Genomic DNA, 22,994 nt, shown 5'->3' with positions numbered 1-22,994 from the left:
TTCTTTCTCAATAAGAGTATTTCGGTAGAAGAAAAAAGTGGATCTTCAAAGATTCAAAATATAACTTGGAAATGAAGCCTACCAAGTTGGTAAATGGCTACAGATTGGCCAAATTACTCACTAAAAAGAACAAGGCCAACCTTTAGCTAGAAAACAAGTCAAATCGTCAAAGGATCTTAGCTTGAGTGGTTTGGTGAACAATTTGTTTCCACAGTTGTGTGGGTTCAAGCTCTAGAAACATGTTGTAACTAGCCCATTTGTGGCATTTATGAAATAGTTGTATGTGATGTAATAGTGGCAATCGATATTTTGAAGTTACCGATTCTCCATAAATTCTCGTTCCAATAAAATAAGAGTCAAATCCTAAACTAATGTTGGCTGTTTTTGAAAATTTGCAGCAAAGTGAATGGTACAAAGACATCATCTATCATTTGTAGAATTTATCATGTCTTGATTATGTGACAAGTTCCAAAAGGAAAGCTTTGAGGCTAAATGCAAAAACATATTGCCTCATGGAGGCATGTTGGGGTTGGAGGAACCTTGATGGTTTGATTCTTAATGTTTTGATCCCCCTAAGGCCCAGATATTGATGAATGAAATGCACAATTGACTATACAGTGGGCATTTTGTAGCAAAAACAACCATGCATAGAATTTTGAGAGCCAGTTATTAATGGCTCACAATAAATTCTAATGTGCATAAGTTTGTCAGATATTGCTAGCCTTGTTAGTTGTTTACACAGAAAGTGAAGGTGGCAGCCTTACCATTGCAGCCTGTAATCATGGAAGCACCATTTCAGCAGTGGGTTTTGAACTTTATAGGCAAATGCCATCCCCACTTAAGCAATAGATACAAATCGATCATAACAGCCACAAATAATTTTACCAAATGGGTTGAGACTATCCCTACCAAAAAGGTTACAAGGTGATCATCGATTCCATTGAGGATAAGATCACCACCTACTTTGGGGTTTTGGCAAAGATTACAACAAATAATGCTCAAGCATTCAATCTCTAATATGGTAAGCTTTTGTCTTGATTATGACACTCCTTCATTCATCTAATTACTATCCCCAAGGTAATGGATTCCCAGAATCAAGTAACAAGAACCTTTTGAAGATTATTAAAAAGGTAGTTGGAGATAACAAAACGGTTGGGACAGCAAGCTCAAATTTGCACTTCGGGCTGATAGAATCACAAAAATTCAAGCTACTAAAAAGAATTTTGCTACCCACCCAAGTGGATAACCTGTAGGAGAAAAAACTTCACCCATTTTGTTCAACTTGCTAGCCAACAACACTATGTGATCTACATAAAGCTAGCTTCAAAGGCCCTCCATCTATGCTCCGATCAATGCTTTGTGGCATCTAGCTTATTTATCAGATGAAGGTGGGTCATATATTATGAGGTACATCAACCAATTTTGTAAAAAAGTGTTTTCATCTAATGTTTAAGGGCATTATAGTATAGATCACAGGTTCAATTGGATAATTGACTGCTTTGGTTATATTCTTGCTCCCATGCTTCACCTTGGTGGTTATCCCCAACCCCTAGTCCAGTGTGACCTTCTTTGAAGCCTTTCTTTCCATTGTATAGGAGGGGCAAAAATAGGAGACATCGATTGATGTTGCGAGCCCATGATAATCCATACTCAACACTTTCCATTGGTCTCTTGTATCCACATCCCAATCTTCTGGTTTATTGGTATCTATCACCAGTATTGGTTCCCTATTTTCCTCATTCTTGAGTAGGGTCCTAGAAACTTTGCCCTAAAAGGTTGATGCAGAAAAAAGAAAGAAAAGAGCATAAGCCATTATGATAAAATGTAAAAAATTGGTTGGGATATAATAAAGTGCGTGGACAAAATCCTAGCCTAAATTCTATCTCCCTCATTTGCCCTCACCTAGTTTGTAACTAATGCATTAAGCAATCAGAATGAAAGGATGTTCGATATCCCAACACCGATGAGCAATAAATCGTTTCATGTTTAAGGGGTAATTGGTGCATAAGTAAAATCGTGTAGCCCAAACTATGCTAGAAAAAGAAAGTTATTAAAGAAAAAGGCACGGTCACACAAGAGGGGTGGTAAAAAAGGTCGAGGAAAGGGGTAACTCAGGTCCCATGATCGCTCCCTCTTCATATTATAAAGCTCAAGAATCATAGAATTTTATATCCAGTACAAGGATGGTGGCATCCTCCATGAAGTAAACTCCCACCATGCCACTTACCACTTAAGTGCCAATTGATTGATGGGTTGGCCTAAAAATGGTTTCTCCCTTTAGGATTTGAAGCACCTAATAAAGCCTTTGGATAATCCTCCCATATATAAGCATGGTAACTTGTTTACAAACCCTAAGCTAGAGAGAAATTTGAAGATGATGCATGTGTGAAGTACTTTAGGGCTTTTTGCACTAGATATGGCCCACTATGACACTCTTATGGTTATTTTACTTATGATGATGATTGTTGTCGCCCAAATTGTATAGGCACAGCGACAACGCTCAGGTCGGGGGTTGTCACCTTGATCCATGACCTCTCCGTTCTAGATGTCTCCCAATAGCAGGCTATGGGGGGTAGTCCCTATGGAAATGAGATGAAGGAAAAAAAGTTGGGAACCAACTTGCCTGGGAGACACAGTTGAGTGGCCTAACCACTTGGTAAAAATTTAGCAAGATTAATGATTTGATTAGATTTAGAGTTTGAGACCAGTGCCTTATGAAGTCAAGATTTCTTACTTATTATAAATTATGACCAAGTAATCGGATGGACAATCGTTGCTTGTATGATTAGCTAACCTATATGCTTATGCAAATCCTAGGATCTAGGTGTGATGCAAGGATCTTGGTTAATTTTAATTATATGCCTAGTCTAGATGTAACCTTCCCTTAACTGTTTTGAAGCTAGGCTCCAAGGTAGGTTGTGGGAAGGAGGCCAACGTGAAGCAAGAAAAGGCCCAATTAACGATACCTTTTGTTAGGCTCCTATCACCCGATGCCTCCAGCACTGCAGAGACTATGGCTCTAACCACTACAAGGTCACCATGTTAACCATCGAAGAGTCGCTCAGCTCCTCAAGCTAGGGGAGAAGGGTGGCCCTATGTTTCTATCAACCAAGCTTATACTTGGAGGTAAGTTTTAATGCGACTAGTTCCTAGAATGCTTGTGCGATGATGATGAGCGAAATTATCTTGAGCTGAGATTTGTTTGTGCTCTTTAAGTACTTAATGTAAATTATCTTATAGTAAGAGTACTTAACAATAATGATATGACAATCTTAAACAAGATAAATGTTTAAGGGTATAAGTGCAAGCTTTCAACTATAGATTAATCCACAAGATGCTTAACCAATTTGTGATAAGAACTTAGAGCAATTTATCCAATTATCAATTAACCAATGGTTACAAGATGTCAACCGCAATTACCAAAGATGATTCTCAACAAGATATTTTGTGATCTTATTATTCAATGCTAACTATCAAGAGATGCTCAATTGGATTCAATCAATGCCTATAACCACAATATCTTAAACAACTTTAGACAAGATTAGAAGATTTAGAGCTTGAGTGACTAAGTGCCAAATTAACGAATTCTCAAATTCAACTCAAGACAAGTCAATGTTAGATCGGCTATAATACTTTAGAAATTCAGCACTTATTAGTCATATCTCAAGAGTAGGAAAATCTCTTTAAATCATTAAATTTTCCAAGCATATGAAACAAAAAAATTCCCAATGATTATTAGCCAATGTAAATTTATGATTTTCAAACCTCTTAAGATGTAACAAACGACTGTTATGACAGCGGTAAGAAATTTATAACAGCAGTAAGAAAAACACCTTAGATCCAAGAGACAATAAGCTAATGATGACTAGATATGATCAATGAGATGCCCAACAACTTGACAAAGTAAAATATGAGTTTTAAAGTTTTAAACCACTTTAAGATGTAGTATTCAGAGATAAATCAGATCTGATATAACTGATTACAGCAGCAATTAAATCAGCAAATCAATAAGTTACTGATGCTACAACAAGTGCCCAAAATGCCCAAAACTAGAAAAAAAATTGCCAAAACTGAAAAAAAATTAGTTTTTTGAGCCTTTTAAAGTAAATTATTCAGAAATTTACAGATCTGATTCAGTGATTACACAGAAAATTCCAGCAAGCAAAATTTTAAATCTAAGCTAGATCTTTGATGCCCAAGTGGCCAAATTTCTAGAAAAAATAAATTTTGCAATTTTAGAGTATTTGACCAACTAAATGTGATTTTAGGACTTATATATCACTTTTATGAAACAAAAATTACAGCAGTAGAAAAATAGTGAGAAAACTAGGGTTTAAAGAAAAAACCCTAGGCCCAAGGCCTTGTACATTACTTGCCCAAATTTGCCAAAATTTCTCTAATGTACTTGGCACCTGAAAACACAAGATTTGAGCCAAAATTGCTACAAAACAAATTGTTAGAGATAAAATGCCAATCCTTTGAAGAAACCCTTGTTTGCAATCAGATCTAGCCCTTATAAGACTTATGGTATTTTTAATGCTTGCAAAATAGATCTCAAACACGAGCCTTTTATGTTGGGTAAAGGCTAGGGCCTTCAGAAAATGGGTTTTTTTCCCCGTTTTGAAAATAAACAACCTGCAGAAATAGCCTGATAACCCTGGACGTCTAGGGTTTCTAAGGTCTCCAATGTCAATTTCTTCCTCATTCCTGAAACAAATTTAGAATAGAAACTCAAATACCCAATATAAAAAATTTAAATTTCAAAACCCCAAATACTGTACAAAATTTCAAAACCCCAAATATATACAAAACACTAAAAATCCCCAAAACCCAAGTTAGATCTACAAAATTATTCACAAGATTTACAAATATACAAGGGTTTTGAAAATTTTAAATTTTTGAAAAAAAATATTTTTATGGAGTTTTTTCCTTTGAAGAATGACTAAAAATACTTTAGAAACCCCAATGTATACTATAGCCTTAGCGAAGATTTAATCCACCATATAAATATTTGGAATCCAAGCAATAGTGATTCTTGCCCAAGTTTGTGAACTTGGAGGCCAAGGACTGAAGTACCTACAAGCACTATGAATTTATCTCAAAAAGAATTTATTAGATTACATGGGGAACCAAACCACCTAAGATTAGCCCAAAACTATCAATAGTATGGTTTTATCTCCATCTAATGAAAAAACAAATCTTACCAATATTCAACACAACATAGAGATGCCCGTAGTCAGCACATACCACAAATCAATAAGCAATAACACCTTGAATTGCACCCCAAAGTCTTTATTATGATTTAAAAAATAGTTCCCAGCGGGGCAATTGTTACAAAGCTGCTTCAATAGAAATTTTCTAGCCAGAGATCAAGATGTTAGAGACTCAAATGACTTGCTAATTTATAGATTTATCCTCCAAGTGGAAAAATAACGGCTAGTTTCTTTGATCCTTGTCAAAATAATCTTGGTCGTTGATAAACACTTCAAGATCTTTTAATCTTGGCCCTTGATTTTTTATTTTTGAGGAATTTTCGAATTTATCATTTAATTCCACTTTTATTAACTCATAGTTATTTTGAGCTAATTTCCTGAAAAAATTGACTTTGACTTAACCACCAAGGTCCAAGGGTCCAAATTTTCTTGAAATATACAATATTCCCTTGGTGGAGGACCTTTAAAAATTGATTCCTTTAGGACCCACGAATTTTCCACTTGGAGAATTATTTTTCTCAAGACAATTTAATTTTGACTCTATTAATTAATTTTCTGGTTTAAGATTTAATTTTATTTTGCCAAAAAAATTAATTAATTTACATGAGGGGATTTAATTATTTTTCCACCCTCTAATATATAAGATTTTACATTTACAACCCTCAAAGGGGGAATACACATTTGACTTAAACCCTCAAGACACATAACCCATCTGTGACACAATATGATCTAATAGACCAAGTGATTTGTAATAAAATAATAAAGCCAACTAGCTTAAATTATTCACATATCACTTTTACATCAGACTCGACTAAAATCACTAGGACTCGCGGTCCAATAAAAGAATGTACCTAAGCTCCCTCTTGGCTTAGGAATTTGGTTTCCAAGTTTCTTCCAAGTAAGAAACTTATTTCCAGGCTCCCTCTCAATTAGGGACCTACAGCAACTCCTCAGGTGGAGATGATGGGGCAACCAGCTACTTGAAGAACTCCTCCTCACGATGTCATGAACTTCTTTTTGTTATTTAGGAGTCTTCATGTCTTGGGACTTCTTCCTAAGACATAGACCATCCATCACTTTCATCCATGAATTAGTCATGTCATCATCGAAAAGTGATCCATTAGTCCATATTTGGCCTTCCTTCATGCCATGTTGCCTTCCTTCATGCCATGTTTCCTTAAGGATCTTTCATCCTACTACATAAGCATTGGTGGTGGAAGATATCCTTAGATATTTCCTCAACAGCCCTGCATAAGCCCATCTAGGTATATGTTCAAAAATAAAGAACATTAAATCAAAATTAGCTTTGTGATGGTCTTTCATCATGACATCTTCTAGTTTGCATCAGCATCCTGCATACATATCGACACATCTCCCAAAGATATGTATTGTCAAGGGTTTTTTTCTTTTTCAGACTCCATCAGAGTCTTCATATCTTTAATGGAGATATCCTAGTCAAATCTTCTTGGTCTTTGGATGTTGATTTCCTTTTCCATGGTTGCATATCCCATGATCTCTTCCTTCCTTTCTTCACACATTTCATTCCCAGGAACTTCCAATCAGAGTTCCTCCAATTAATGTCAACCACCTCATATTTCATATGAGGACATATTATGTTGATTTCATCTAGACAATGTGTGACTCATGCTTTCCTGCATCCTTTCAAAGGAGAAGACCCTTTTTCTTTTGATCATGCTCTCAAGATAGAGCATTGATCCTTGTTACCTGCAACCATATGACATGACTCTTCAATATCGAATACAAGCATACATACCTCATTTTCCTTTGGGTCATCCAAACTTCCTGCAGCAGTTTCCTTGATTGAAAAGAGCTTCAATCCCTTGATCTGCTTCACCTTTTATGTCATCATACCATCATCCCATGAATTCCACAAGTTTGGAATTCTTGATGAAACACTCGCTTCCCCTCTTGATCGATGAACCTTTCGATGAAGATTCCATCAAAGAATCTTGAGGATCTAGAGTATCCCCATCCAGTAGATGTTGCCTTTTGACAAATGTATGATGAGTACTGGATGACCTAGTACTGGATGAGCCTTTTTGCTTCTTCTTCTTGATTCAGCTCTTGCTCCTCCACTTCTTCAGTCTTATTATTGGCTTCTTCTTCATAGCTCTTTTGTTAGCGTCCTCCACTTCTTCAGTCATATTGGCTTCTTTTCTAGCTCTTTTGTTATTGTCCTTCTTGATCTTAGGACAATCTCTTTTGTAGTGCCCATATGCTTGACACCCAAAGCATTGAATCTTAGCCATGCCCCTCTTCTTTTTCCGATAACCAGACTTTCCAAATTTTCCCTTTCTTCTTGTCATTGCAGCATAGCTTGATTTTGCTCACCTGCTCCCACATCAGATTTGGCTTTTAGTCTGGACTCTTCAATCTTGCGTGGTGACCATAGATCCTGGAATGGAGTGGCTTCTTTCTTCCCATAAATACTTGAAGTAAAGTTACCCCACTCCTTGGGTAGTGCATTTAGTACAACTATAGTCATTTCTCTATCAGACACGACTTCTCCCAGATCTTATAATTGATCTTGAATTTCAGATATCCTCATAAAGTATGAGGCTATTCCATCTTTCCTTGACATCTTCAGCTTATAGAGTTCTTGCCTTAATGAGATGACTTCTCCAACAGTGCTTACAGAATACAACTCTACCAATTTGTCATAGATTTCTTTTGAAGTTTCGAGTTTAGATACATATGGGATGAGGGGATCCTTGATGGATTCTATGAGAATCCTTTAAGCCCTAAATTCCCCTTTCATATACTTTGCAAGAGCTTGAGCATCTTCTTTTTCTGGTTTAGTGATAGATCCTTTGACATGTTCCATAACCTCATTTTCAATGAGATTCAGATCTGTCATTTTCTTCCATGCAAGATAGTTTGAAGCCCCAACCAATTTGTTGCTTTCCTTGCAAAAAGACATTTTGACAGATTCAAATGTGGACATAAATATACTTACTTGATAGGATGCTCCTTCTCCTTGTTGCTTCCTTGATGTTGATGATGATATAGAGAATAGAAAACTTTTCCTCAATGAAAATAGTTTTCTTCAATAATGATCCTTGATCCCACAGAGAGGGAGATCCCTTAGGATCTTTTGATGATGGAGTCTTGTTGATGAAGATCAATGATGACTTCTTGATGATTGTCTTCAATGGTAGGAATCTTGCTTCAACGAGAGAGATATCGCCTCGGAGTCTTGATGACAACGCCTCTTGATCTAGCTTCCTTTGGATGAATAGTCTTTAAGACAATTTGATTCATAGATCTTTTCAACTTTGATGATGATCCAAATACTCAAAGAAGCCCTAACTTGAGTAGAATTAGGGTTTTGGCCTTTGATGATGATCCCAATACTTCTTTGTAGACTTCTTCTTTGATCTAGAGTTATGATGCTTCCTTTGTAGATCTTGACTTCAAGATGATCTTCGCTTTGATGCCTTCCTCAAGATTTGATCCTTAAGTTTCCCTTGATAAGGTGCCCTTCCTTGACTTTGTTACCTTAGCTCTGAAACCATAATGAGAAATCTAGGGCATAGCAAATATGTGATTTCTCTTCTATTGATAATTGCTTGTGAATGCTTTTTACTTCTTAGATTAGGATCTTCTTTTACTTATGTTATTATAGGGTTATTCTTCATCAAACAGCTACCAATGCATAAACCATAAAGAGACACAGAGTATAGGTTATCAACCAAAGCCAAAACCTCTCCCACTTGAGAGGAAAACCCGAACAAGTCAGTCTTTTTATAGAGGCTCCAATTGACAAATACCAAGACCAAGACCCTTGACCTATTTTCCACTCCAAGACTAAGGCACAAGATCTTTCCTTCTTTTTTGCCTTATTCTTGACCAAGACAATACTAGTCCAAACTTCTTCTTTCTTCTGCACTTTTCAGCTACCTTGAAACTTCGACCTCTTTCCCATAGATCTGCAATTCGTACTGTTGTGATTCCACACGTGTGAGGAGTAGGAACAAGATTGGAGGTGTTTCCTTCCTTCGCTATACTTGGAGGCTTCTCTAGATGAACTCAGCTAGCAATAGGACTAATATGGAGACCCTTTTCTCGTCCTTTACTGCAGCAGATGTACCCACTACAGAAACCCTAGTTTCTGCCACACGTGTGAAGGAGTTTACCCAAGAAACAGTGCCAAATAAACTCGATCCTCCTCTTCCCTTACTTGCTGGTTAGTAGGCTGCCTTCTTGTGAACTTCGCACTCCTTCTATTTCAGACCATGACTGAAATTCATCACCGAAAATCTGTCTCTGAAATACAGCCGAGTTGCCCTATTTATAGTTGTTTCCCATGATAATAAGTCGACATGACATGTAGGTGGGCCGACGTGTCCTTTGGTGAAGATATTATTATTCTTCTTGGCGCTGACTTGTAGGAGGTGACTTTGCTTGATCTTGGAGAGCCTTCTTCTATATTAAATGACTCATATAAAAATGTAACATGCCCAAGAAGGATCCTTCATACATGACATTGATTCAATTTGACTTTTATGACTAGATGACAAAACGTAAAGGTTCACAATGGGAACCTTAACTAAAATAAAATTCCTTGATCATGAAACCCGTGATTCAAGTACTACAAAAATAATTTTATTTTCTTCTTTTCATCAATTACATTAAATCACAATTTACATATGTCATTATGAAGACCGAACCTACTTACACTTTTCAACATTCAACAACAAGGTAGCCAACTCCCTCTTGAATTGTACACTCTGATTCAGTTGTCCCTACAAAGTAGCTTTGATATCATGTTGATTTTTACTCAACACTTCAGAATCAGGTTTCTGTCTAAAGACACGATCACAAACACACTAAAATGGCACAACACAAGCACTTTGCACAGCGGAAAAATGTACAGCAGTGAATCAATGTAGTACACAAGACACTTTGTCAACCCAAAACTTGTTATATTACAAACTTTAATACAACAAACATAGGGCTCTCGTACCAAGGATCATGGCCCTTACAATTAGCCCTGATACAAGAACAACTAGGGCTTGATGTCAACAACTTACAACTATCAAACTACCCTTGAACAAGATACACTTGACTTACTTGCTGAAGGAGATCTCGACTCAGCCCTTTCGATCCACATACTTTAAACACATGGTAGGTCCTTTGCCACCTCTTCTGCTGCTCACAAGTACTTTTGAAACTTCAAAATGCTTATATCTTCAGCTGAACAATCTGCCTTTATCGACCTTCTAGTTGCTCCTAGAATGACTGAACATAGGCCTCCAAACTTCCCTCTAGCTTCTCCAAGATAGCCTGCTCTTAAGGTCTTCAAACTTTGCCCTCTTATCACTGATTTTCCAACTTGCACTCACTGAACTAAGGCATCACCAACAGCCCTCTTGACTGATTTCTTTGCTGCTCCAAGATCAGTCCTTAGGGCACAACAAAACAACGCTCACAACAATGACAAGGCTTCCCTTTATCACTGTACTTGGAACTTGTCAAACCAACCCACACAACAATCAATACACACATGGTTCATTGTAACTAGGGCACACAAATATTGTTCTCCAAAATACTATGAACAGACCTCCACTCTACAATTTATCAACACAAGACACAGCAACCTTACCTCTTTAGGAGCTCGGCATAGTCCCTAAAGATCCTTGGTATTCTTGGCATCAAGCATGCAGAAGTATCTCAGCCTAGATGACTCCTTCCTGCGGCCACCTCAAAACCTCGTCCACCTCAGATCTATGGCAACTTCAGTCACATAAATGTTTCTTAAATTCACCTTCCAACCACTAGAAAACCTTTGCTACTCCTTGTGAATACTCGGCCTCAAATCGAGCTTATATTCCATGCTTAACAAAGATCTGAGCCCTCTCTTGTAGCTTTGAACTAAACTCGGACTGCTCACAGAGATTACCCCAAACTTTATGAACATACTTATTCCCAGAATACCCACGAACAATTCTCCTTGAACTCGGTCTGCCAGAACACTAGAAAAGACATCAAACTCGTCCTTCTTGATATCCCCGGTTCTTGTGCTTGTATTTCGTTGATGAAATGAACCTATGGATGTGTGTAAATGCGCTTGAATTCACTTCTACTTATAGTGATCTTAGGGGAGCATATTGAACCCCAAGGGTCATGTCCCATGGGTCAAGCCGACTTGAACTAAACCACAAAATCCCAACTATCATTACAAATAAATTCCATTTCGTTTGTCTTTCGCCACTCCATCGAAGACTTAGGTGCCCCTTAGCCCTTCAAGGGTACCCCACATGCTCTCAATGAATAAAACAATTATTTTCCACTTGGGTCTTTATCCATTACTTTGGGTACAATGCCCACTTCTTGAGTACATTGCCCACAACCCACTTTTGTGGGTCAACTCCTCACAAACCTAGTACCCCAAGGGTTGTGGGAGTACCTCCCAAGCTACACAAATCAACACTCCCTCTTAACGACGGAGGTACTTCCACCACTTGGAAGTATCTCGTCATCGTCAGTGACACTAGCCCAATCTCTGGCATTCACTACTACAACATACCCTGTAGAATGAACCACACTCTTCTCGGTAGTGTCTCTACCATCAAAAGCTTCCTACTTCTTCCTTTCCTGATAGACCTTCATGCCATCCCACGGTTCCTTCTTACCAGCAAAATTCCCCTTCTTCCCAATGACCATGCGCTCTTCTTGGGTTGTGTATTCTCGCTCTGAACCTACATACTCTCACTTGAACTCTACTCCTTCTGAGTCTCAGGAACCTGCTTCTTCCCCTAATCTATAAGCTTGCCCATCATCCGATATAAACCATGTTCCCTAACCCCAATGATAACTCTAGCAGAGTTAGAGCCTTTGGGCCTGAGCTTCGCTTTCCCATCATGGAAAATCACCTCAAACCCCTTCGCCTCGATCACTCAGATAGACAACACGTTGAATCTGAGCTCCAATATCCACAGTACATATTGAACTCGTAACAGCCCACCTAACTCCATCCTGAATGGCACAACACCTGACCCTCTGACAACTTTCTGACTCTTGTTGCCAATCTCCATATGCAACTTTGAGTCCCATTCAATTAGAGTCTCAAAAACTTCATGCAAACCTGTCATATGATTCAATGTTCTGTTATCCACGTACCATGCAGTCTCAGCGATGGCACCCTTCGTTAGGAAACTTTGAGGTCTAAAATGGGCCTAAAAACAAATAATGTACTATCAAAATCAACTTTATAAGAACCAATCACTTTCTAAATGGTAGATGGAAACTTAGAGTTAACCATAGGGTAACTCTAGTACTTTGTCCTTTCTCACTTTTCCAATAAAATAATATTAATGTCCTCTCATTCTTTAAGGAAAAAACAATGATGGTACTCTTACAAAATCTCTCTCTATATTCACTCTTCTCATGTTTCAATTTTTTATTATTAATTTATAAATGCATTATCATTATTATTATTATTATTATATATGTTGAATTTCCACGACCTTGGGTCTAGGTTAGAGTCTTAAAATCACTGATGCTACCAAACCAAGAATCTCAACCATAAACTACTTTGCACAGTGGAAATATAAAGCAATAAATCACATATGCACAAATATACACAGTTTTTAACAAAATTGTACAATAATGTATAATCACCAATCTTCGTTATATTAAACCAAATCTGAATAATACAACAGTCTATGGTGTACAAGATACAATGACAAACTTCAATGCAGCTTCGATGTCGTACCTCGTCCTGCTGGTCCTTCGCTTTCGTACTGTGCACTAGCTGCCCCTTATTCCTTCAAAGGACAACACATCGAGACTTCGGAGGGCTACCAACTATCACTGCTGCAAGTCGCTTATGCTACAATGAACACAGGCTCATCAAACTGCTCTCTGGGTAGGCCTAATTCCCGAGCTCCAATCTGCCTTCTAGTAGCCTCTTTCGTCCATCAAAGAGCTACTCATAAGGCTGCAATCTTCACCCAATCACGCACCAACAATGTCCTTCTTGTCTGCTGCTCTAGGGCTACTTTGGGTAGCCAACACACTGCCCTCCAATCAGATCAATGGCACCCAATCACATCACTGTCAATTCTACTCCTAGGAAGACTCTTCACCTCCTCGGAAGATCCTCCACATGGCACCAACAGGCTGCAATGTCACAATCCAATTCTAGTCAACACTTTGACCCAACAATCCTCCACAAAAACACTGTTGTCACCATTGTTTGCACTACTGCTCCTGCAATTCTTGTTAGGGCATGTACAGCAGCCCTTAACCCACCATACAGTGAGCAATCTAAGTCCTCAAGGGTTGCGGTCCACCTTGGAGAGGCTCCTCTTATGCTACGTTGCCCTCTTAAGGTCCTATCCACCTTAACGCAACCCTTAAAACACCTCCAGCTGCTTGTTGTGGCCTACGGCCTAGTACAACAGCTTGATGTAGCATTCGGTCTCCTCCAAAATGTGCCCAAACAATCCCAAACAACAGTGTATTGCCTCCTTAGGAACTCAGCCTAGCTGTCTACCCTCTCGGCCCTTGAAACAACAATATATCAGCCCAAAACAGTCTGTACTTACCTCATCTCCTCGGCCTCCTGTAGCAGACTTCGGACCCTTTACTTCCACGTTGTCCAAGACCCTTCTTGCTGCAGCTAGACTAGAGCCTTGTCTTGGAGGATATGTTGCACACTTGGATGCCTCAAATGAATCCAATTCACCCTCTATTTATAGCCTAAAGAGGAGCTCCAACGAATTAGTGAAGAGACACATCTATTGGAGTAATTTACATCAAGCCTACATGACATGAAAACCAATAATTAATTGTCAACTTCAAAAATTCATTTCCCCATTTCTACAACTCGGAATTCGACGATTCTCAAAGCGTTGGATTCTCCCTTCTGCCCTCTATCATCTCATGTTATCACATGTAGAAATGTGCCTCCAGAATTGCCCCAAACACGATTGGGTGCAAAACCCCATACTTGGGTTCCAAGCCCACAAGTGACCCTTGTGGCGCTTTGCCCTCCAAACCCTGAACCCTAGGGCTTGGAGTACCTCCCAAGCTACACAAATCAACACTCCCTCTTAGCAAGGGAGGTACTTCCAAGACTAGGAAGTCTCTCGTCATCATCATCACTGCTCACAACACTTGCCCAACTCCTGGCGCTCACAATCGCAGCAATCCCTGTATGGTGAACTACGCCCTTCTCAGAAGTGTCGTTGTCACTGCTGGAAGCACCCTGCTTCTTCTTCTTATCTTGTAATGTCTTCCACTCTCTCCATGATTCCTTCTTGGTAGTTGTAGGAGCACCCTTGCTCCCTACTAACCACACGCTCTTCTTGGACTACAGAGTCTCCTTCTGAATCTGCAAGCTCCCTCTCAAACTAGATTCCCTCTGAGTCTCTGGAACCTAGACCTTCTCGGGAACCTGTACCTGCTCCTCTGAAGCTTGCACCTGCACCTACTCCACCTGCTTCTTTCCATGATCCACAGGCTTGCCCGTCAACCTGTAGAGACCATGCTCTCTAACTCCAAGTACAATCCCATCGGACTTAGAGCCTCTAGGCCTGAGTCTTGCCTTCCCATCCTAGAACAAGACTTCAAACCCTTTCCTCTCGATCATCGAGATAGAAATCATGCTATATCTAAGTCCTGGTACAAACAGTACATCCTAGACCCGCATCACATGTCCTGTCTCCATTCTGAATGGCACAACTCTCGATCTTCGGATATCCAACTAACTCTTGTGGCCCAACACCATGTGCAACTTCAAGTCCCATTCAACTAGAGTCTCAAAAACCTCCTGTGACCCTGTCATATGCTTCATCGCACCACTTTCCACGTACCATCCATCCTCATTGACAGTACCCTATGAGAAATGAGAAATCATAGCAAAGTCCTCCTCTTCCAATCTCTTGGAGAGATCATCTATCTCAACTGAAGTGGCAACACTGGTGGCCTGCTTTCCTTTCCTCTTCTCATCATCTCCCTTCTTCTTCATCGAACATCTCGATGAATAATGACCCATCTCGCCACAGTTGAAACACTTGACTTTACTCAAGTCCTTCTTCTGCTTACCCTTCATTCATGTTGCAAGTGCCATGTCATCATCTGAAGCCTTCTTCTTCGGATGAAGATCCTCGTCTCGCAACTCTTCCTGAATGAAGTCATCCCACAGCCTATCCCAGTCTGGAAGCTTCTCCCTGGCAACGATCCCTTTGATGAAGGGCTTCCAATCCTCGGTGAACCCTTTCAAGGCAATCCTTACCATATCTCCATCTGAGGTAGACACACCGATGGCAGCAAGCTCATCTTTGACCTGAGACAATCTCGTCAAATACGAGGTCACACTTTCACCCTTTATCATCTTGGTGGACTTCAACTTATCCTCCAATACTAGTACCCGGTTCTCGTTCTTATTCTGGAACAAATTCTGAAGAGCCATCCACATCTCATGTGCATTGTTCTTCCCGGACAAATGAGGTATTAGGGCATCCTTCACACCATCTAGGATGATCAATCTTGCCCTCGCATCCAAATCTTCATATATTTCTAGCTCCTTAGGGTCAGTTGGCTTCTTGATCTCTTTCTTGGCAAACTCCTAGAGCCTGTTGACCTATAAGACCAACTTGATCCTTTCCTTCCAAGGACTATAGTTGGACAACCCCTCCAACCTGTCCTCATACCGGAGACCTGCCTGCAACTTCGACATTGTAGTGAGCCCTTCACTTACAATGTGACCAACTCCCTCTCACGTTGTACTTCACTTAGTGTTTTAAAAACTGGCCAATTTGAACCGGTAACCAGTCAAACTAGCTGATTCACTAGCCGACTAGGTCAAACCGGCAGAAAAACTTGGTCAGACCCCTCCCTTCGCCAAAAAATTAGAAAAACCGGTCCTAACTGGCCGGTTTAGGACAGAACCAGCCGGTTTATGGAAAACTGGCATGTTCACTGCCAAGGCCATGGAGGACCCACACAGTGCAGTTTACGAAGGTTTTAGGGTGTTTTGGAGGGAAAATGAGGGTTGTTTCCCTCCAAAAACACCCTCTCCAAGCCTTTAAAAGGAGCTTGTCCCTCTCATTTGTCTCACACATCTCATTTGGAGTTTTTGTGACTTTGATTGGTAGCTTGGAGAGTGTTGAGTTTTTGCTGGAGTAGTCATCTTGGAGGCTTGGAGTTGGAGTTGGAGTTATTTTGGAGATAGTTTGAAGCTATCAGTGGAGTTGGCATCTTCAATAGGAGGCTAAGGAAGCTAGTTTGCATTGGTAGCTTGGAGAGTGTTGAGTTTTTGCTGGAGTAGTCATCTTGGAGGCTTGGAGTTGGAGTTGGAGCTATTTTGGAGATAGTTTGAAGCTGTCAGTGGAGTTGGCATCTTCAATAGGAGGCTAAGGAAGCTAATTTGCATTCCCAGGTAAGGATTTTCACTTAAAAATTCCTCATTTGACTGTTGTCCATGTATTAAAAAAAAATTATGTGTTTTAAACTTCTAACTTCTATCATCTATGCTATCAAATTTTGTAGGCTACATGTGCATTCTTTTTCCTAAATTTACCTTTGGTTTCCATGTTTCTTAGCCGCAATTTTTTTTTAAATGGCAGATTTCTTTGCAAATTTTAATTATTTCAAGCCAACATGGCTCCAAAAGCCAAGGACAGTGCATGGACTCATTGTGATTTGATTGATGGAAAAATGATATGCAAATTATGCCATAAACCTATTGGAGGTGGGGGTATTCTCAGATTGAAACAACACTTGGTTGGGATAAGAGGCCAAGTAAAGCCATGTGAAGCACCAAATGAAGTGCTAAGTCCTATTAGGGCATAATACCTTTCCAAGTTTGAAAAGTTTTATGAGGATAAGGCTAGGGAGAAGGCCATCCAAGATGACATTGCAAGGAAGAGGAAAATATTAGAAGCCATGAAAGAGAGTGGGTATGATGATTATGAGATTCAAGACTCCTCTTCTATTCCTTCCACCAATGACCCCTTTCACTATGTTCATCATTCTTTTGGCCAATAATCAAAAGGAACAAAGAGAACAAACATCTAGAGTTATTTCTCATCCTCTGCCAACATTGCCTCTTCTAATCCCACTTCCTCCCAACCAAGTCGTCAACCCACTTTGGATCAACATTGGAAAAAACAACGCAAAGAAACTTCTTATCAATACATTGCTAGATGGTGTTATGATGCAGATATCCCATTTAATGTTGTTCGCTCACCTTATTACCAAGCTATGTGGGACTCCGTTATAGCTGCAGGAAAGGGCTTCAAAGGCCTTAATATGCATGACTTGAGGGGAGCTCTTTTGCAAAAAGAGATTTCTTCCATTGATGAGTATTTGGCTGAGTATAGAGATTCATGGCTCAAAACAAGTTGTTCCATCATGTCAGATGGATGGACCGATGGAAAGAACCGCACTATCATTAATTTCCTTATTTCTTGCCCTCAAGGAACCATGTTTTTGAGATCAGTTGATGCATCTGATAAGGTGAAGGATGCAACCCTTCTATTTGAGCTTTTGGATGACATTATTCAAGAAGTGGGGGAGCAGAATGTTGTGCAGGTCATCACCGATAATGCCTCAAACTATGTTCTTGCTGGAAATATGCTTGAGTCCAAATATAGGACCATATTTTGGACTCCATGTGTTGCACATTGCATAGACCTCATGCTTGAGGACATAGGCAAAGTGGAGTGGGTAAAAAACACTATAGAGCATGCCAAGTGCATTACAAAATACATTTACAACCACTCATGGGTATTGAGCCTAATGAGGAAAAACACTAGGGGCAAAGAGCTTGTTAGGCCTGCAATTACGAGATTTGCAACTCACTTCCTCACGTTGCAATGTCTCAATTCTCAACATAAAAACCTACAAAAAATGTTTTCTTCTGATGATTGGATTGAATCTCGGTGGGCTCGTAGACAAGATGGCAAAGACACCAAAAAGAAAGTGTTTGACAATTATTTTTGGAAAAGGTCTGCAGAGCTTGTGAAAATTACCGAGTGCCTTGTTAAGGTGCTAAGATGGTGGATGGGGAAAAAATAGGCCATGGGCTACATTTATGAGGTTATGGATCAGGCAAAGGAGCAGATACGGACAGCTTACAAGGATAGGTTAGCTAAATATGGCCGTATATGGGAGATCATTGATAACAGATGGAACAATCAACTCCATCGTCCTATACATGCAGTTGGGTATTTTTTGAACCCAAAGTATCATTATAAAGCTCGCTAGGAGATCTGCAGGATGGGGGGGTCAGAGCTGGATTGATTGACTGCTTGGAGTGCATGGTCCCTAGCCATGCAGACCAATTGGAAATACATAGAGAACTTACTCTTTTCAATATGGAAACTGGTACCTTTGGAAAAACTTGCAAAGATGGCAAGAGATGTGGATCAACCAGGTAAGCAATTCCAATTTCCAATTTATTTTTCTTTTCAAGTTAAATTGTTTACAAATTTACAATTCAAATTATCTATAAATACTTGTAATTTGTAAATAAGTAATGAAATGAACTAAGTTACTAATTAATGTCTTTTTCTTTGCAGCACATTGGTGGGAGTCATTTGGCATCCAATGTCCTCAATTGCAAAAGTTTGCAATTAGAGTCCTCAGCCAAACTTGCAATGCTTCAAGTTGTGAGCGCAATTGGTCTGTTTTTGAGCGCATACACATGAAGAAGAGAAACTGTTTGGAACAAAAATGGTTAAATGATCTTGTCTTCGTGCAATACAACCTTCGACTAAGGCGGAACCAAATGATGAAGAAAACACCTGATCTAGATCCCATTGTGTTGGACAATATTGATCCAACATCAGAATGGGTGGAGGAGACTGAAGATCCTGTGTTTGATGTTGATTTTGATATTGACATGGCATTAGTGGGGGATGAAGCAGATTTGGTGGCACCATCAAAACCAGGATCAGTAGCTGCATCAAGGAAAGGCAAACAACCAATGGAAGGCACTAATCGTGTAGCTCAACCAACTCGTGCTTCCATTAGGTCCACTTCTATTGTTATTGGTGGCAGTGCTAATGAGGTTGCAGATGATCATGTGTCTAGTAGTGGTGATGAATTTGATGATTGATCATGTGTAGACTCTAGAGTCTAAAGTCTAGACTTGTAGTATTGTAGTAGCCCACTGGCCTCATAGCTTGTAGCATTGTTTTTGGACTTTATAGGCCATTTAGAGCCTCATTTCTTATGTATTTTGTCGATAATATGTATTGCACTCGGTGCCATTTTGATATATTCACCTTTACATGGTATATAAATGAGCAAACTTTGCATATTTTGTCTCTATTGGCTTGGAATCATGGTTTTAAATCTTAAAAATAGTTTTTTCATTAAAAATTAATTATTTAATATATATTTTTTTAAAACCAGTTCATTTAGACCTGACCAGTCCCAGTTTGAAACCCAGTTCATTAGGTGGACCAGTGCAATCACCTATTTCGGTTTTTAAAACTATGACTTCGCTACGCACAACTCTGATTTACTTACTTCCAAAGTAGCTCAGACACGCTCTGATACCATGTTGAATTTCCACGACCTTGGATCTAGGTTAGAGTCTTAAAATCACTGACGCTACCAAACCAAGAATCTCAACCATAAACTACTTTGCACAGCGAAAATATAAAGCAGTAAATCACATATGCACAAATATACACAGTTTTTAACAAAATTGTACAATAATGTACAATCACCAATCTTCGTTATATTAAACCAAATTTGAATAATACAACAGTCTATGGTATACAAGATACAATGACAAACTTCGTTGCAGCTTCGATGTCGTATCTCGTCCTATAGGTCCTTCGCACCCGTACTGCTCACTAGTTGCCCCTTATTAGTCCTTCAAAGGACAACACATCGAGACGTCGGAGGGTTGCCACCTATCACTGTTGCAAGTCGCTTCTACTACAATGTGCATGGGCTCATCAAACTGCTCTCTGGGTAGGCCTAATTCCCAAGCTCCAATCTACCTTCTAGTAGCTTCTTTCATCCATCAAAGAGCTACTCATAAGGCTGCAATCTTCACCCAGTCATGCACCAACAATGTCCTTTTTGTCTGCTGCTCTAGGGCTACTTTGGGTAGACAACGCACTGCCCTCCAATTAGATCAATGGCACCCAATCATGTCACTGTCAATTCTGCTCCTAGGAAGACTCTTCACCTCCTCGGAAGATCCTCCACATGGCACCAACAGGCTGCAATGTCACGATCCAATTCTGGTCAACACTTTGACCCAACAATCCTCCACAAAAACATTGTTGTCACCACTATTTGCACTACTGCTCCTGCAATTCTGGTTAGGGCATGTATAGCAGCCCTTAACCCACCACACAATCAGCAATCTAAGCCCTCAAGGGTTGCGGTCCACCTTGGAGAGGCTCCTCCTATGCTACGTTGCCCTCTTAAGGTCCTGTCCACCTTAACGCAGCCCTTAAAACACCGCCAGCTACTTGCTATGGCCTACGGCCTAGCACAGCAGCTTGTTGCAGCATTCAGCCTCCCCCAAAATGTGCCCAAACAATCCCAAACAATAGTGTATTGCCTCCTTAGGAACTCAACCTAGTTGCCCGCCCTCTCTGCCCTTGAAACGGCAATATATCAGCCCAAAGCAATCCGTACTTACCTCGGCTCCTCAACCTCATGTAGCAGACTTCAGACCCTTTACTTCCACGTTGTCCAAGACCCTTCTTGCTGCGGCTAGACTAGAGCCTTCCTTCTCTCCACCGAGTTCTTGTCTTGGAGGATATGTTGCACACATGGATGCCTCAAATGAATCCAATTCACCCTCTATTTATAGCCTAAAGAGGGGCTCCAACGAATGAGTGAAGAGACACATCTATTGAAGTAATTTACATCAAGCCTACATGACTTGAAAACCAATAATTAATTGTCAACTTCAAAAATTCATTTCTCCACTTCTACAGCTCGGAATTCGATGATTCTCGAAGCATTGGATTCTCCTTTCTGCCCTCTATCGTCTCATGCAATCGCATGTAGAAATGTGTCTCCGGAATTGTCCCAAACACAATTGGGTGCAAAACCCCATACTTGGGTTCCAAGCCCACAAGTGACCCTTGTGGCACTTTGCCCTCCAAACCCTGAACCCTAGGGCTTGGAGTACCTCCCAAACTACACAAATCAACAATATATATATATATATATATATATATATATATATCCAAAATTAATTGATAAATATATTTTTTAATTTATGGTTTATGATCTAATTATTATATTTAATATTACATGATTTTTATAAATTAAAAAAAATCATATTTCAAATCATTTTATACGTTGCACGAATAAATCCAAAAAAAATATTTATAACATTTTAATTAATAATCATAATAAATTAAATTTTAAAAAATTTTAAATTAATAATAAAAAAATAATTTAATTATTTCGGAAATGGAAATAGGGTTGAGCGCATTCACGTTTCATAACCATAATCAAAATTATAATTAAACTACATTTATAACTCAATATTTTTAATTGTGGTCTATTGTGGCCACCATTTTTGAGATATGCTACTTTGAAGCATCTACAGCTTGTAATTTTCAATATCTATATAATGAAAGTTACGATTTTTCCCTAGGAAAAAAACTCAATATTTTTAACCAGAATTATGTTGAGACATGAATTTTATAAAACAAAATACTTACAAAATTTTCGAAACATGACATTTCAACAAGATTTATGTTGTTGTGGAAGCTACTTCTCCTATGCTGTCTTGAATGATTAACGTTTTGGAAAGCTAGAATTGTTTTGGAATTGGCACGTATGATATGATATCACCCAAACCCAAGAAACACATATAAGTAGGTAGGAAACAAAGGCATTGGTAAAATAAGATAAAATAAAATAAGAAAAAAAAACAGATGACAAGGTTTGGGAGGTCCTCAACAGACGACGAAGGCTGGTGGGGATTCATCCTCTAAAATTCAACATAATTAAAAATTATGGTTATATATATAGATATATATAGTAGTACTTCCCCACATTTTCTAGATGGTAAACTGGGTAAACAATTTGTCTCGATTACAGGGCCTCCCCCAAGGGAATCGAAGAGAGTCGAACCCATGATCAACAACAACTAGCAATAATATCAAAGAACTTCATGTCTGGCTCTAGACCACTTGAGCTAACCCTTGGGCTTATGCCATATATTACTTATATATAATATTACATAAATTAATTTAAATGTTTAATATATATCATATAAATCAACTCCACATCTAATATATAATATATTATATTACAATTATTACATTATGGTAGTTGATTTTTATAAGGTATCTTAATTACATGTTATTATATAATTTTAGTAATATAAATTTTAATTAATAATATATAGATAATAATTCATGAATTTATGTTTATAATTTATTTTAAGTTATTCAAGTACAAAGGACAAATGCATTACTTGTTTAATAATAATGACTTTTTCTTGAAAAGTTCATTTAGTCACATCAATCTTCTTCTTTTTTCAATTTATTTTTGTACAACTTTTTTAATTGAATGTAACCATGGTTACATGAATTGTAGTGCAAAAGGTGAAAAGCACATTCATAACTCTTATTTTATGTTTTATCCATTATTTTATTATTTTTCTTAGGAGGCCCATTTGAGACCTCAAAATTCCCTAATGGGAGAAATGAGAAACTAGAGTAAAGTACTTGTCTTCCAACCTTCTCAAAAGGTCATCCAGCTCAGGAGATGTAGCAGCATCAGCTACTACCCTCCCCTTTTCCTTCTATTGTC

General features: G+C 38.9%; 1 protein-coding gene across 7 annotated transcripts in view; it reads right to left on the bottom strand.

The window, feature by feature from the left end:
• LOC149203858 (ras-related protein Rab7-like) overlaps nt 1–22,994 on the bottom strand; it is a 207,329-nt gene that overhangs the window by 170,667 nt on the left and 13,668 nt on the right. For 5 of the 7 annotated variants that reach the window (XM_089403598.1, XM_089403597.1, XM_089403594.1 and 2 more), the window contains exon 3: nt 4,636–4,707. The exons of the other annotated variants lie outside the window; for them this stretch is intronic. In XM_089403598.1, the coding sequence (XP_089259724.1) occupies nt 4,636–4,707 (72 nt within the window). The remainder of the gene's footprint in view (nt 1–4,635; nt 4,708–22,994) is intronic. 7 annotated transcript variants of the gene reach the window in all.

Source organism: Pinus tabuliformis, chromosome 2_1 (genome assembly GCF_031772625.1).
Source record: "Pinus tabuliformis cultivar Carrire ecotype Pingquan chromosome 2_1, CPIR1, whole genome shotgun sequence".
Taxonomy (NCBI): domain Eukaryota; kingdom Viridiplantae; phylum Streptophyta; class Pinopsida; order Pinales; family Pinaceae; genus Pinus; species Pinus tabuliformis.
Note: the sequence above shows the minus strand (reverse complement) of the source record. Positions and strands in the feature narration are given on the sequence as shown.